Source organism: Festucalex cinctus, chromosome 6, assembly GCF_051991245.1.
Source record: "Festucalex cinctus isolate MCC-2025b chromosome 6, RoL_Fcin_1.0, whole genome shotgun sequence".
Taxonomy (NCBI): domain Eukaryota; kingdom Metazoa; phylum Chordata; class Actinopteri; order Syngnathiformes; family Syngnathidae; genus Festucalex; species Festucalex cinctus.
Genome location: NC_135416.1, coordinates 28,951,571 through 28,966,570, shown reverse-complemented (window position 1 = coordinate 28,966,570; position 15,000 = coordinate 28,951,571). Strand labels below are relative to the sequence as shown.

At 42.5% G+C, this 15,000-nt stretch overlaps 1 protein-coding gene and 1 long non-coding RNA gene across 9 annotated transcripts in view; one reads left to right on the top strand and one right to left on the bottom strand.

The window, feature by feature from the left end:
• Positions 1–10,757, bottom strand: part of LOC144021417 (uncharacterized) — an 11,626-nt gene extending 869 nt beyond the window's left edge. The window contains exons 1-2 of the long non-coding RNA XR_013284137.1: positions 10,524–10,757; positions 312–546 (exon numbers count right to left, since the gene is read on the bottom strand). This is a non-coding gene — a long non-coding RNA (uncharacterized LOC144021417). The remainder of the gene's footprint in view (positions 1–311; positions 547–10,523) is intronic.
• Positions 10,029–15,000, top strand: part of galnt7 (UDP-N-acetyl-alpha-D-galactosamine: polypeptide N-acetylgalactosaminyltransferase 7) — a 246,524-nt gene continuing 241,552 nt past the window's right edge. For all 8 annotated transcript variants that reach the window (XR_013284129.1, XR_013284130.1, XR_013284131.1 and 5 more), the window contains exons 1-2: positions 10,029–10,553; positions 13,160–13,271. Coding sequence is in view for 5 of the 8 variants with exons in the window: in XM_077525661.1 (XP_077381787.1) it covers positions 10,434–10,553; positions 13,160–13,271 (232 nt within the window). In the remaining 3 variants the exon portion in view is untranslated. The remainder of the gene's footprint in view (positions 10,554–13,159; positions 13,272–15,000) is intronic.

Sequence of the window (15,000 nt, the reverse complement as noted above, 5' to 3'; positions counted from 1 at the left end):
GCTCGGACCTTCCTGGGTGGAGTTTGCATGTTCTCCCCGTGCCCGCGTGGGTCTTCTCCGGGTACTCCGGTCTCCTCCCACATTCCAAAGACATGCATGGCAGGTTAATTGGGCGCTCCGAATTGTCCCTAGGTGTGCTTGTGAGTGTGAGTGGTTGTTCGTCTCTGTGTGCCCTGCGATTGGCTGGCAATCAGTCCGGGGTGTCCCCCGCCTACTGCCCAGAGCCAGCTGAGATAGGCGCCAGCAGCCCCCGCGACCCTTGTGAGGAATAAGCGGTCAAGAAAATGGATGGATGGATATGTAACACTTACCCAAAAGGGCAGCTCTCTGGATGTGTGCATCTGTACAGATTTCAGAAATCTGTATTTCCTTGCTAAGCTTTTCTCGGGTCAGAATAAAAGCCTCTTTTTTCCATTATGTTGGAGTTCCAACACGTTTGCCGCTTGTCCACTGTAGAGACATTGATAATTTCCTTTGTCTCATTCTCCATGGTAGCGTAGCTGCAGTATAGTGCACAATGGCCAGGAGTGTCATTCCGGATGGAGCCTTTGATAAATGGAAAGAATTTTGGCTGTGTTATGTTGGGGATCTCTATATTCAGGGGACGTTTGCGTCATTTCAGCAGCTTCAGAAGAAATACGGACTGTCAAAAACAGATTTCTTTAGGTACCTTCAGATTAGACATTTTGTGAGAACACATCTTGATAATTTTGAAAACGCAATACCAGATAAGCTGGATCAGTGTCTCGGAGATTGTAAAATAGAAAAACATGCAATTTCTTTTATATACAGTTAGTTGCAAGAGTTAGGACAAATTAATATGGAAGGCATAAAGAAGGACTGGGAGAATGAGTTAGGAATGGAAATAAAAGAAGAGATTTGGGATAAGGATCTGGAATATGTTAACAATTGTTCATTCAATGCTAGACATTGCTTGATTCAATTTAAAATTCTTCACAGACTACATTATTCGAAGGTGAAGCTACATCGAATTTTCCCAGAAGTGTCACCAGTGTGTGAAAAATGCAACCAAGGAGAGGATGATTTATTACATTGTTTTGCATTTTGCCCCAAAATCGAGGAATTTTGGGGTGCAATATTTTCATTTTATTCAAAGGTTCTTGGGGTTCAGTTAGCACCAGATCCCCTTCTGGTTATAGTGGGTGCATCAGAAAACTCTAAAAACCTACAGAATGCACAGCACCATCTTCTGTTCTATGGCCTTATGTGTGCAAAGAAATTGATTCTGGTGCTTTGGAAGGGAAAAAATACACCAACTTTTAAAGCTTGGCTGTCACTACTGACTGATACCTACACCTGGAGAGGATTCGGTATGTCCTTCATGAGAGACTTGAAGACTTTGAAAAGATTTGGAGACCAATGTTGTCATTCATAGAGAGAAAGGATGGTTAGTACACGGTGTAGTGATCATTTTTAGTTATTTTTAGTAGCACTCGGAGGATTGGATTGGGGGGAAGGCGATTTTAGTTGTAATTTGTGTTGTGTTTGTGTTTAGCTATTTTTTTTTTCTTATTAGGTTATTACATTTTATTTTATTCTGTTTTGTGTCCTTATTGTTGTTTGGAATGTATAGTTGATGTTATATTTGGAAAATGAGGCGCAATGCTTGTGAAGTCTGTATTATCATTGTGTTTTGTATCACAATAAAAAATATTTGAAAGAAAGATAAGACCTTAAAGCCGCGTGGGGACTATCGAGGGTTGAACGAAATTACCGTGAAGAATAAGTATCCGCTCCCGCTGCTGGATGCCGCTTTTGCCCCATTGCAGTCGGCCACGGTATTTACTAAATTGGACCTCCGCAGCGCATATTATTTGATTCGTATACGAGAAGGGGACGAATGGAAAATGGCTTTCAAGACCCCCCTAGGGCACTTTGAGTATTTGGTTATGCCGTTTGGCTTGACCAATGCCCCTGCAGTTTTTCAGTGTTTCATTAACGACGTGTTGCGAGATATGATTAATGTTTTTTGTTTCATGTATCTGGATGATATATTGTTATTCCCCCGGGATATGACAGAGCATCGCCAGCACGTCCGGCTGGTTCTTGAGCGGCTATTGGAGAATCGACTCTACGTAAAAGCGGAGAAATGTGAATTTCATGCTAAGTCAGTGCCGTTTTTGGGATTTATTATTGAAGGGGGTCAGCTTAGGGCCGATCCAATAAAGACTCGAGCTGTTGTTGAGTGGCCGACTCCAACCACTCGGAAGCAATTGCAGAGTTTTTTAGGATTTGCTCATTTTTATCTGCGATTTATAAATAACTATAGCCAGAAAGCCGCACCTCTGACCCGGTTAACGTCAAGTAAAGTCCCTTTTAGATGGACAACTGAAGCAGAAGTAGCATTTTCAGCCTTGAAACAGATGTTTGTTAACCCACCGGTGCTTGCCCATCTTAATACCGACTTTCCATTTGTGGTCGAGGTGGACGCATCGGATTCAGGAGTGGGGGCCATCCTGTCCCAGCGCTCTCCGGTCGACCAGAGGCTCCACCCCTGCGCCTTCTTCTCCAGACGTCTAAGCCCAGCTGAGTCCAACTACGACGTGGGGAACCGGGAACTATTGGCCATTGTACTGGCCTTGCAGCAATGGAGGCATTGGCTGAGGGGGCTAAAGAACCTTTCACGGTCTTTACAGACCACAAGAACTTGGCTTACCTACACTCCGCCAAAAGACTGAACTCACGTCAAGCCCGCTGGGCATTGCTATTTACTAGGGGTGAAACAAAAAAACGATGCGACCAAACCATCGTTCGTCAAGGGGAGCTAAACGACCGTATCGGTAGCAGACTTGTCAACCGATACAAAATCTGCCGGGAATCCTTAGATACATTGCTTGTAAAGCTGTGGACCGGATATCGCGTGGCTGTGAATCAGATGCGAGTGAGGCTTTATGGTTTTCATAACAATAGCAAGAGTTCTGCGCCCTGCTCTACTTGTTTTGTTTACATTTCAGTAGCATCACTATTCAAGCTACTTCCGTGTTTACAGAGAGCTAGCAAAGTAGCGCTCAAGCCTAATTTATGCCTCCACGTTTGCTCTCGCGTCGATGAGCGCCGTCGATCACATGATCGACGCGAGCCATGAATTTTAAGTGCTGCGTCGCTCGTGGCCGGCCGACGTGCACACGTCGCCAATCCTTGGACGCACGTCGATGGCGGGGCGTCGCTCGCTTCTGATTGGTCCGTTCGATGGCGTTTTTTCTTTTTTTTCTCTCTCTCTCTCCCCGCCCCCCGCCCAGATAGTTTCCGTGAAGGCAACTGGCGGCGCAAATCGACTTCCCTGCTCGGAGACCACGGCTGTGCATGTGGATATGTGCCTGGGACGAGAGGCGGAAAACAACAATAACAAAAAATAAATAAATAAATAAAAAACTGTGTTCGCTAAGCGCACGGCTGTTGTGTTTTGGCGAGTTTACGGCCGACACCGGTGCAAATTGGCAATAATTAATTGCCACGGTGATGAACTTACTCTCCCCCCGGCTTTGTTTCGTGTTTCTGAATTAAATTGAACTTCCTGAATCCGTCATAAAATGCAGAGGAATCGCCACTCTGTGGCGGCCCAGCCACAGCGACAGCGGGACTTGGTGTGAAACTCCAGCAGACACCGATGTGTATTGCGCACAAGTCGGAAGGCAAACGCACGAGCGGAGCTCCAACGTGACGCCTCGACGCGAGCCTCTCGCAGAAGCATACTGAGGCCTTCAGAGACGCTTCATTCCCCGGATGTTGTAAACATAATGCAAAGACGTTACGCACCTTTTTTGGGGGGGAGCCTACCGTAACGCCGTGCTCGCGACACGGCGCACGCGCGCAAAACGAGTGACAACATGCAACTGGAGACAGTTAGCAGAAGCCGGTGCCGTACATCTCGGTATTTCCCATGGCTATCGAGTCCTCTCGGTGCACTTGTATGTCCCGTGCCGGCGTTGGTACTGCGTGCGAGCCAAAAAGAATAACTCCCGTGACGATCCAATGCATGGATTCAAACGACACAGGTATGTCCCACAGACAACAGAACAGAACAGAGTCCTCAGAACTGGGAGGTGGATGTGCTAACCACTCGACCACAGTGCCGCCCTAAATTGCACATGCATCCACCTCCCCGTCGGGGAATCGAACCCCGGTCTTCCGCATGACAGGCGGAGATATTATCCCCTCGGCCAAAGATGGGGCGCGATTACGTCATCAAATTCAAAATGAACGACAGCCCAAAAAACAAAATATAAACAGTAGTGATTCTGTGGTCATCATCGTGTCTCAGATTAAAAAAAAACAAAAAAAGATGTCATACATTAACCAAAAATGAATGTGATGGCAAAAGAAAAACAAAAATTGTTAAAAACAAAAATTGTTGATTAAAAAGGGAAATGAACTTTTGGAAATATTTTTGCATATATTAAGTGGTTAAAATGTGTTTGATAGATTTATTGTTCCATAAGGTGGCTTCATATTTCTTTTGGCTGGACGGTAGGTTTATTTCATGTCTTAAATTTATGTTTCTGAAATACTTCACAATGTGCACATATTCTGTTTAATTGTGTTGGTGTCTGTCTAAAGGTTAAATATTTATATTTAACATTAAATTATCAACCTTTTGTTTTCCTGATCCTTATTTTGAAGAGAAAAAAACAAAAACAAAAAAAACAATTATAACTGTCAATAACTACTAATAAATATTTAAACTGCTACATTTTTTAGTTATATCGCCCAGCCCTTTGTTGCGGTATATTTAAATAATTGATTCAAAATATAAAAATATAGAAGACATATTTGTTGTTGTTCTTTTTTAACACATTTGTAGATACTGTAAAAATGTGTGGTGTTTTAAGATTAATGTTTACAAGCAACAAATGTCACTATAAGTTTTGAATATTGAAATGAATCTTATCGAATCGAAAATTGTATCGTTCCCAAACTTAATCGAACCGTATCGAACCGTACTGTTCTGAAAGATAATTGTTTTTCAATCGAATCGCAACCTGTGTATCGAGATACATATCGAATCGGCCTCATTTCAGAGATTCCCACCCCTACTATTTACCAGGTTTAACTTCACCCTCGCCTATCGTAAGGGGTTCCAGAATCGGAAGCCCAACGCCCTGTCTTGAATCCACGATCCGGTCACTGATGTGAACCGGACTGAGACCATTCTGCCAGACCGTTGCTTCATGGGGGCCCTACAGTGGGATATTGAAAAGACTGTTATAGAGGCACTGGAGGGAGTCCGAGTCCCTGTCGAGTGCCCCCCCGGAAGGCTGTTTGTTCCAGTGCCCCTGCATCCTGATGTTCTCCGGTGGGGGCACGAGTCTAAGATTGTCTGCCACCCGGGCATCAACCGTACTCAATTCCTCCTTGGTCAGCGATTCTGGTGGCCTGAGATGCTGACTTTGTGGGAGCCTGCGTGGCGTGTGCCAGAGGGAAGTCCACTCACCGTCCACCTGCAGGTTTGCTTCACCCCCTGCCAGTTCCGTCACGCCCATGGTCCCACATCTCTCTTGACTTTGTCACCGGCCTGCCATCGTTCCGGGGGAACTCCGTCATTTTGACAATCGTGGACAGATTCTCCAAAGTGGCCCACTTTGTGGCACTGGCCAAGTTACCGTCCGCCTGGGAGACGGCACAGCTGCTCATCGAGCACGTCTTCAGACTCCATGGTCTCCCAGTCGACATGGTATCGGACCGAGGGCCCCAGTTTGTTTCCCAGGTCTGGCGGAAGTTCAGCAAACTGTTGGGAGCCACGACCAGTTTGTCGTCCGGATATCACCCCCAATCCAATGGCCAAACCGAGAGGGCCAATCAGGACTTGGAAGCGGCCCTCCGTTGTGTGTGCCTTGATTGCCCGACCTCTTGGTCTACCTACCTGCCGTGGGTGGAGTATGCCCGTAACACTCTGGTATCCTCAGCTACGGGCCAATCACCCTTTGAAGCAGCCTACTGCTACCAACCTCCGCTGTTCCCATCCCAAGAAGGGCCGGTGAACCTCCCCACCGTACAGCTCCACCTCAGCGGGCCCGGCGGGTTTGGCAGGAGACGCGAGCTGCGCTATCCCGCACAGCGGACCGCAACCGCCAGATTGCAGACCGTCGTCAGCGCCCGATTACAGGCCAGGGGATAAGGTCTGGCTGAGCACCAGGGATCTGCATCTGGCGGGGAGCTCCAGGAAGATGGGTCCGCGGTTCATCGGACCTTATGAAGTGGACTCCATTATCAACCCGGTATCGGTGAGACTCCGTCTGCCCTCTACGATGAAGGTCCATCCGGTTTTCCATGTCTCCCTGCTCAAGCCTGCAGCCTCCAGTCCTTTGAACTCTCCTGCGGCTCTGCCGCCTCCTCCGCGGCTGGTGGACGGGGACCCAGTCTACACCGTCAAGGAAATCTTGGGCTCTCGGCCGCGGGGCAGGGGTTTCCAGTATCTGGTTGACTGGGAGGGCTATGGGCCAGAGGAGCGTCAATGGATCCCCCGCTCCTGGATCCTGGATCCGTCCCTCCTGCAGGCCTTATATGCTGCTAACCCGTCAAAACCAGGTGGTCCGCCAGGGGGGGTACTGTCATGATCCTGCTCTCAGGATGTGTGCTTGGTGTTTTTTTTCAGTGGGCGAGTGAAGGGGGCGTGTCCACCTGCGCCACACCTGAGGCGCGTTAACCGCAATCAAGAGGTCTTTAAAAGGACTCCCGGCACGACTGATCATTGTCAGATTATTTCTTGCACGCAGCCCTTGCTCAAGACGTTCTCGAGACCTTTTTTCCTGAATCTTAGTCTCACGTTTCTAGTATAGTCTTGTTTTGATTTGATAAGTTAGTATTTTTCCACGTGTATCTGCCACGGCGCTTTCTGTTTTGTATATAGTTAGATTGTAGTGTGTGTGATTGTGATTAGATAGAACTAGCTTGCGTTGTAAGTATTTTTTGTTAACCCCTGTTTCTCCTTGCCTTTTGCAAGTGTTTTTTGTTATTAACTTTTCTGAGTATTGTACTTGCTCTTTATGTTGTTGTTTTTTCCTGGCATCTGAGCCAGCGTTTTGCGTTTTGGTGGGTTTGTGAATAAACCTCATCTAAATTGTATTTTCCTGTCTGGGCCTACATTTTCTGGGATCCACTTTTTCACCGACAGCAGTCGGTACGTCACAACACTTAAAGAGTGTAGAATTGACACAATTTCATCAGGTGGATACACGGAATGAGGTCTGGCACCTGATATATTATATACACGAACTACTAATCAACTAAAAAAAAAGTTTTTGTTATCCAGATGCTTTTATTTTGTGTAACCACTTGATAAAATGAAACTGAGTTAATTAAACCTGTTAGTTCTCTTTCGTCCCTCCCGACTGCCAGGTGGCAGTGCTGTAACCAGCATGCAGCAGCGTCATCGAGTAAGAATAACCAAATATGCTTGTCCCTAGTTCCGGCTGACGTAGTTCCGTATATAAAAAGGGAACGTCGCCAGAACACATCCTCTCGAACCTTTCTCACGCAAACCAACACGAGGGTTCTGAGTGACAAGCAATGCTGGCGGTTTTTCGGGACGAAATAAAACTAACAGTTCTTCCAGATTAGTATTACTGACATATTTTAAATTAAGTACTTGTACTGCAAAACAATATTTCAGCCACATCAACCAGCCCTACTATACATCTTGTTTATAAAGATGTGCTTATATATTTGTACTGACAAGTTTTTCACTTTTTCAAAGTTGTTTTGACCTCTTGTTAAAGGTTAAACATTCAATGTTAAATTAAAGTTACCGTAGTACAGCCCTTTTTCCTTATTTACAATAGTACAAACAAAAAATTAACATATCATCCATCCATCCATCCATCCATTTTCTTGACCGCTTATTCCCCACAAGGGTCGCGGAGGGTGATGGCGCCTATCTCAGCTGGCTCTGGGCAGTAGGCGGGGGACACCTTGGACTGGTTGCCAGCCAATCGCAGTAACACGTATCAATATAGACAAATTCGAAAAACATATCATTACATACTTTTCAGGCATATCACTCAGCCCTATGTGGGAGGTGTTGTTGTGTTTTGAGAGGTTTGGATCCCAAAGGCGCAGACACAAATAAGATTTTACCTATTTATTCACATTGCAAGGCAAAGAAACTCAGAGACGCTGTACACAGGAACAGGTGGACAATAATCCGGCAAAACACACACACACTTCTCAGACCCTTAAATAGACAGTCAATCAATCTCATTGGTTGTGGCTAGACATGTGAGTACTATTACTGACATGGAATTCTCTAATTGGCAGTTGACTGGTTTCTAACCATATAGAAAGATTAATGAGAAGTCTTGACATCATCTAGTTACAAGCCGATTGCATCAGTTCAAATAAAACAAATAGAACCAATATTAGACACTTGCCTCGAACAAATCATCAGTTCACATAAAGTCAACTATCAGACATTTGCCGCAAACAAAACACAGTCATGATAGTTTAACCCAGGTGTGACACCAGACATGAGACAAGAACCAAACATTACTCCTGCATGACTCGAGTCATGACAGGAAGATTCCAAATCTGGTGTGTATAATTAACTCAGTTTCATTTTATCAAGAGGTTACACAAAATAAAAGCATCTGGATCACAAAAACATTTTTTTTTAGTTGATTAGTAGTTCGTGTATATAATTTATCAGGAGCCAGACCTCATTCCGTGTATCCACCTGATGAAAGTGTGTCAATTCTACACTCTTTCAGTGTAGTGGAATCTCTAGCTTTTGTAAGACAATTTGACACTTGTAATTGATAAACATGTAAAGGTGTTGGGCTTACCCATTTTTTTTTAATGTACAAGTATTTTTGAGGGGACAGCTTTAACTATATTTTTAAGGAAGTTTTAATGAAAAGGTGAAATGATTTGTGGCTACTATGTGAATAAATCAACAATAAAAACTGGAAAATCACACATTTGTATTGAACAAAATACCGCTCTAACGTTACATGGTGAAAGTCCTAGTCATTGGAAAAGATAAAAAATACAATTTAAGGGACAAATATGTCCAGAAATATTCACTATAAATCAACAAAAACACATTTCTCATTCTGATTGCTGTAGTAGTTAGTTGCACACTATTGCAAGCTACTACAGCAATCAGAATGAGAAAATGTGCTCTCATTGATTTTTGGTGAATATTTTTTAACATTTATGGTGATTTTTGTCCCTTAAATGTCCCCAGCGTTTCCGAAATGAGAGGTATGATAAAAATTCAAGCTAGTTGCACACTATTGCAAGCTTCTACAGCAATCAGAAAGAGAAAATGTGTTTTTGTTGATTTTTGGTGAATATTTCTGGACATTTATGGTGATTTTTATCCCTTAAATGTCCCCAGGGTGTCCAAAATGAGAGGTACGATGAAAATTCAAGCTGTAGTAGTTTCTGCTACTACAGGAATCAGAATGAGAAAATGTAGTTCCTGCTACTACAGGAATCAGAATGAGAAAATGTGTTTTTGTTGATTTTTGTTGAATATTTTTGGACATTCATGGTGATTTTTCAGCGTGTCTATAATGAGAGGTATGATAAAAAAAATTCAAGCTGTAGTAGTTAGTTGCATACCTTTGCAAGCTACTACAGCAATCAGAATGAGAAAATGTGTTTTTATTGATATTTGGTGAATATTTTTGGACATTTATGGTGATTTTTGTCCCTTAAATGTCCCCAGCGTGTCCATAATGAGAGGTATGATAAAAATTCAAGATGTAGTAGTTAGTTGCATACCGTTGCAAGGTACTACAGCAATCAGAGTGAGAAAATGTGTTTTTATTGATTTTTGGTTAATATATTTGTACATTTATGGTCATTTTGTCCTTTAAATATCCCCAAATTGCCCAAAATAGGAAATATGATAAATATTAGCGCTGTAGTAGGTAGTTCCTTATAACTGCCAGCTACTATAGCAATCAAAATAAAAATATACAATTTATTGACATGTCACCCTGGAGAATGACATTTGTAGACGCTCCCTAATATAGACGGTAGGAGTGAAAATCAAACATCGAACGTCAAGCCAACCTTCCCTCGCTTTAGGAGCCAAGGGTGGACATTTGGACACAGCCGGTGCATTTCTGATATATGTCAATGGAGTGACGTCATCTTAAGGAGACGTCTCCATCAAATGACAACATCGAGGAGCATTTTAACCTCCTCTCTCCTCGATGGAATTGTTGGTGGAAGGTGCTAGCATGTAAACAAAGGCGCGAGGAGAATGAGATGTAGCCATTGAATCCTCTGGCGTTTTCATCGTCTCTGACGTTATCTCTAGTGGGAGGGGCTAATATGTAAGCAGAAGGAAGTAGAGCCATACTAAGTAAAGAAATGAGACTGGGCCAGGAATTACCTGCAGACTTTACAAACGTAGTGTTGTGTTTAGGTGTTCTCTTCTAGACTCCATAGGAAGGTCTTTCAAAATGAGATTTAAAGTGGGATTTATTTTACGGGGTATACTTATCATTGTTACGTTTCTTATATTAGCGGTGTTGTGGTCTGCATTAACCAACCTGAGCGCCGGGAATCACTTTGGAGCACGGGTGAGTAAATGAATTGACACTCGAATCCCTTCAACGGGAAGTACACCCCTCAGTAATAATACATTTCAGGTCGAAACCTTTGAACCTTAACTTGATAGAGCCGTATAGATTTATGTCTTTATAGATTGACCTCGATGCATTTCCATTTCCCAATAAAAAGTGTCGCTTTAAAGCGAGGAGTTGAAAGGGAATCAATTGTTGATATGCGTCCCAGTACTGCGGAAGTTTGTTCACATCCGTGTATGACTCCTGTGGCTCGTTGGAGGGCGCGTCAGAAATGATCAAACAATGAATGAATGTCTTTATTGTCGTTGCAATAAAACAACGAAATTGAAGTGCCTCTCACAGTGAATGATCAAACAATAACTGAATGTCTTTATTGTCGTTGCATATACTTGCCTGGACTGCAAATATGTAGCCTCAAGATATTTCTAAAAGATTTGCTATTTATACTAAACATCGTTACTGTATGGTTATGGTAGACAACATACAGAATGTCACTCAGCAGCACACACATTTATTCAAGCCATGCATCTCAACTGCATACAACAGTGTGTATAAAAGTGTATTATAAATTATGCTATGGCATAACAAGTGTTTCTTCGACCTTTGGAAAAAATAAATATAAGCCAACAGCCTCAAACCTGGGTGTCAAGATGGACAGTGACTTTAAACTGGACCAACAAATTGCCGCTGTTGTCAAATCCAGCTTTTTTCATCTTAGACAGCTGGCTAAGGTCAAAAACCTCCTATCTCAGCAGCACTTAGAAATGGTAATCCATGCTTATAAAAGACGTCTTAAAACACATCTGTATTCCTTGGCTTTTGGTGCAACATGAGACTTGTTCTTGGTGTTTTGTGGTTTAGTCTACTTATTTATGTATTTATTTATCTCTTTATTCACTACTTCTTATTTGTTCACTGATGTATAATGTATTTACTTGTGAAAAACAAACAAACCTGTATTCACACTTCAAAATGTTTGCTTTGTTCTTGTTTACTGCAAAACTGATGTTTATGTACAGCACTTTGTATACAGCAACGCCTGTTCTTAAAGCGCTTTATAAATAAAGTTGAGTTGAGTTGAGTTGACATCGATAAAGACTCGCCAAACAATTCTCATTGTAATTCTCCATTAGCTTGCGTTAGCTTGTTTACGCCAATATCGCCAATATGGCCACGCATCCGGGTTACTGCCGAGTTCGTGACGTCAGTGAAAACGCTCTACAGCAATAATCCCTAAAATATAAGAATATTTATTTTGGGGATGGATGCGCTCATCTATTGGACTCATTACTGATGGATAGTGAGGAATGTCACATTTATCAATCCCTTTTCAACAAAACTTGACGGATACCAAGAGCTGCATAGTGTTCCCACAGAGTTTTACGTTGAGCCTCTTCGGGGAGCCAAATGTTGTGAGCCGAATGTTGTGGCCCGAATGTTGTGTAAAGAAGCGTAAAGGGTAGAATTTTCACGGAGTGAGGAGCGCGCGCATCATTTTGTGGTGCTTAGATTAGAAACAATGGGTTTTTGCACCTTTGCCCGAGCGGGTCTCGATCACACGACCTTTTGCTTCAGCGGTGTTTTACTCAATTCCTCCGTGACATTAAATACACCCGCATAGTACGGCAGCTTATTCATCCTTAAAGCTACTATATGGAGGATTTCCCCCCAAAATATCTTAACAATAGCCTTTTTAATGACTCAAACATATTGTAATTAGTAGATCAACATCTTAGTTGTTCACAATGGGTACTCCTAGAAGCCTCTGGCCAATATTTTTCAGGAAGCATCCGGTCTGATTCGTTTGAATTTCCCGCCCTCTGTCTGCACTTTTATTTACTTTGCTAACTCATTCCAAACTGTTTTTGTCGATAGTTTATTGAGGAAAAAACATTTTCAATTTCTATTGTGGTGTTAAGCGCTGTTCATACATTGTTGGCACTGTAACTAAAGTAACTGAGGCTGTTCATTACCATTTATGTTTACATTCATTGCACTATTTGATAAAAAAAAAAAAAAATGCACTATTTCAATTGAAACCTGTTTTTTTCGTTTAGGGTTTTATATACATTTTAAATATGTTTTAAATTTTACAAAAATGTTCAGAAATGTGAAGATTAGTCTAAAAATATGTAAAAAAAAAAAAAAAAAAAAAAATCGTGATAAAATCGAGATCGTGAATTTATTTTTAAAGAATCGTGATATGACATTTTTACCATATCGCCCACAACTACTTTAGAATAGTTTCACTTGTTAAAAACTCAACGTGATGGCACACTTCTGTTGCAGGCAGTGTATTTTTTTATATTTTTTATTTTTCACTGACATTAACTCGTACTCCATCCCTGCTCCCAAGTCTTAAATGTCTTGGTCAGCATTTTTGTTTGGGGGAAACATTGTGTCAATGATGATGATACACAACATTAAATGATTGCAACTGAAAATATAATAACTAACGATGCGGTGTTTGGTAACTCACTATTTTTTTTTTGTCATTTTCTGAAATGTAATTTTCTCAGTATGGGGATTCAGCCTGACAACGATATGTATATATTAGAGTATAAAAAAAAAATGTATAATTTTGGATATCACCACTACAGGATGATGGATTGGTGCCCCAAGGATATCCAGCCGACCATTTTATGCATGTTGTGCCCTGGCCACATGTGGAAGGCATTGAAGTTGACCTCAACTCGGTCAGACTGAAGCATGGTGAGATAACCATTTTGTTGATATTCTACAAAAGTAAGCATCAATAACAATGGTTGAAGAGCTATGTGTCACGTGGCAGTGATTTCAATAACATAGACAATCCATAGCACTTGACGCTCAGAAGATGATATTGCTCACTCCTCACTTTTGTCACTAGATTTAAATTTGAAGCTGCTTTGTGGAGTTTGTCACAGTTTTTTTTTGTTTTTTGTTTTTTTTTACTCATTACTGCCAACTGTGGCCTAAAGCATAACTGCAGCGTCGTGCATGGTGCACGTACATGCGAGTATGTGCAATCCAAAACTCTTTACTTGTTTCTTCAGTTTTCTTGGAGTCGGAGCTGGAGTTTGGGCTGTGCTGGAAAGCCAGCCTCTTGTTTTTTTAGGGCCTGAGTAGCGACTGCTGTGTGGTCCTTATTGTTCCTGAAGGAATAATTCTTCTTCTTCTTCTACAATTTTGTGAGTTCTTTGTTCAGCTTAGAGGTCACTATAAATTGATGAAACACACACACAGTAAACCAGGTTTTGAGTTTTGTGCACGTTTATTCTCTAACCGAGGTGGAAAAATCTACTTAGAATTTAAAGAAGCAAAACTAACTACTATGATAGGAAATAAAACGAGAACTAAAATAATAAAACAATCAAAGGAGAAGAAAAGAATAAAAGAGAAACGGTCTTAACCAAGGTGATGGATTTCTTAAATCAAACCAACATGGGACCCACAATCAACCTAGTTTGCACCAATTTGTACAATCTTGCGAAGGCCTGCACTACAGGCCACTTACAGATGGGGTTGGTTCTGAGAAGCAGGACCCTGGATGGAGACTCGCCAAGCCCGTTTGAAGATAGAATGGAGACGGTTCAGTTCAGGAGAGGGAGAGACAGGTCGTCCGGCTGGCCAACTGAGCGTCACGGGGTCAACCTGCTGGCTGGGAAGAGGCCCTCTTGGTTGATGCCTCAGGGTGCCTGGAAAAGCACCATCCGTTGAGCCTTTGCAGGGACCAAAAGCAGCGTGTTTCGCTGCGCCTGTCGCTACACGCGATGGCTTCTGTGCGTTGCCGTGTGCTGGAGGTTAAGCTAGCTGGGCTAGCCCTTTTGTCTGGCAGCCGCGCCCGACGGAGAGTGGAGACCAGGAGAGAGAAGCAGCGAAAGAGCGGAGCCAAAAGAGCAGCGAAAAGAGAAAGATGCAAGCAGGGAGCGTGCTTTTAAATTGGGAGGGCGGCGGCCTCAACACCAGGGGGTCCCGACTGACCAAAGTGGAAAGTTACCAGCTTGGAGAGGGTTTTGGTAGAGACTAATCAGATTGAATCTGGATCCCATGTTTGTTGAGATTCTAAGGTCAGAATTCAATCAATGCAACACGTACAATTGAATTCCTCAAATGAAATGTTACCTAGCTTACACTGTTAAAACGTGCATACACATGAAATTTTAGTGGAGAATCTGCCACTGCAATGGAACATTTTCATGACATTTCATGTAGTCAACATTTCACAAATGGCAAACAACATTTTCATAATTCATTGTTCTGTTGCAAAATAAGAAAGTCAAGTTTCTAAGAAGACTTTCACTGTTCTGACTTGTGTGTGTGTGTGTGTGCATGTCAGTCAGAACGTGTGGCTGTTTGTGGGGGATGTTCTTGTCCTCCCCACCCCCCATGTCCAGGTCCCATGTATATAAACTCCTGATCAAAATCTTAAGACCAGTTAAAAATTGCAAGAATTTGCATT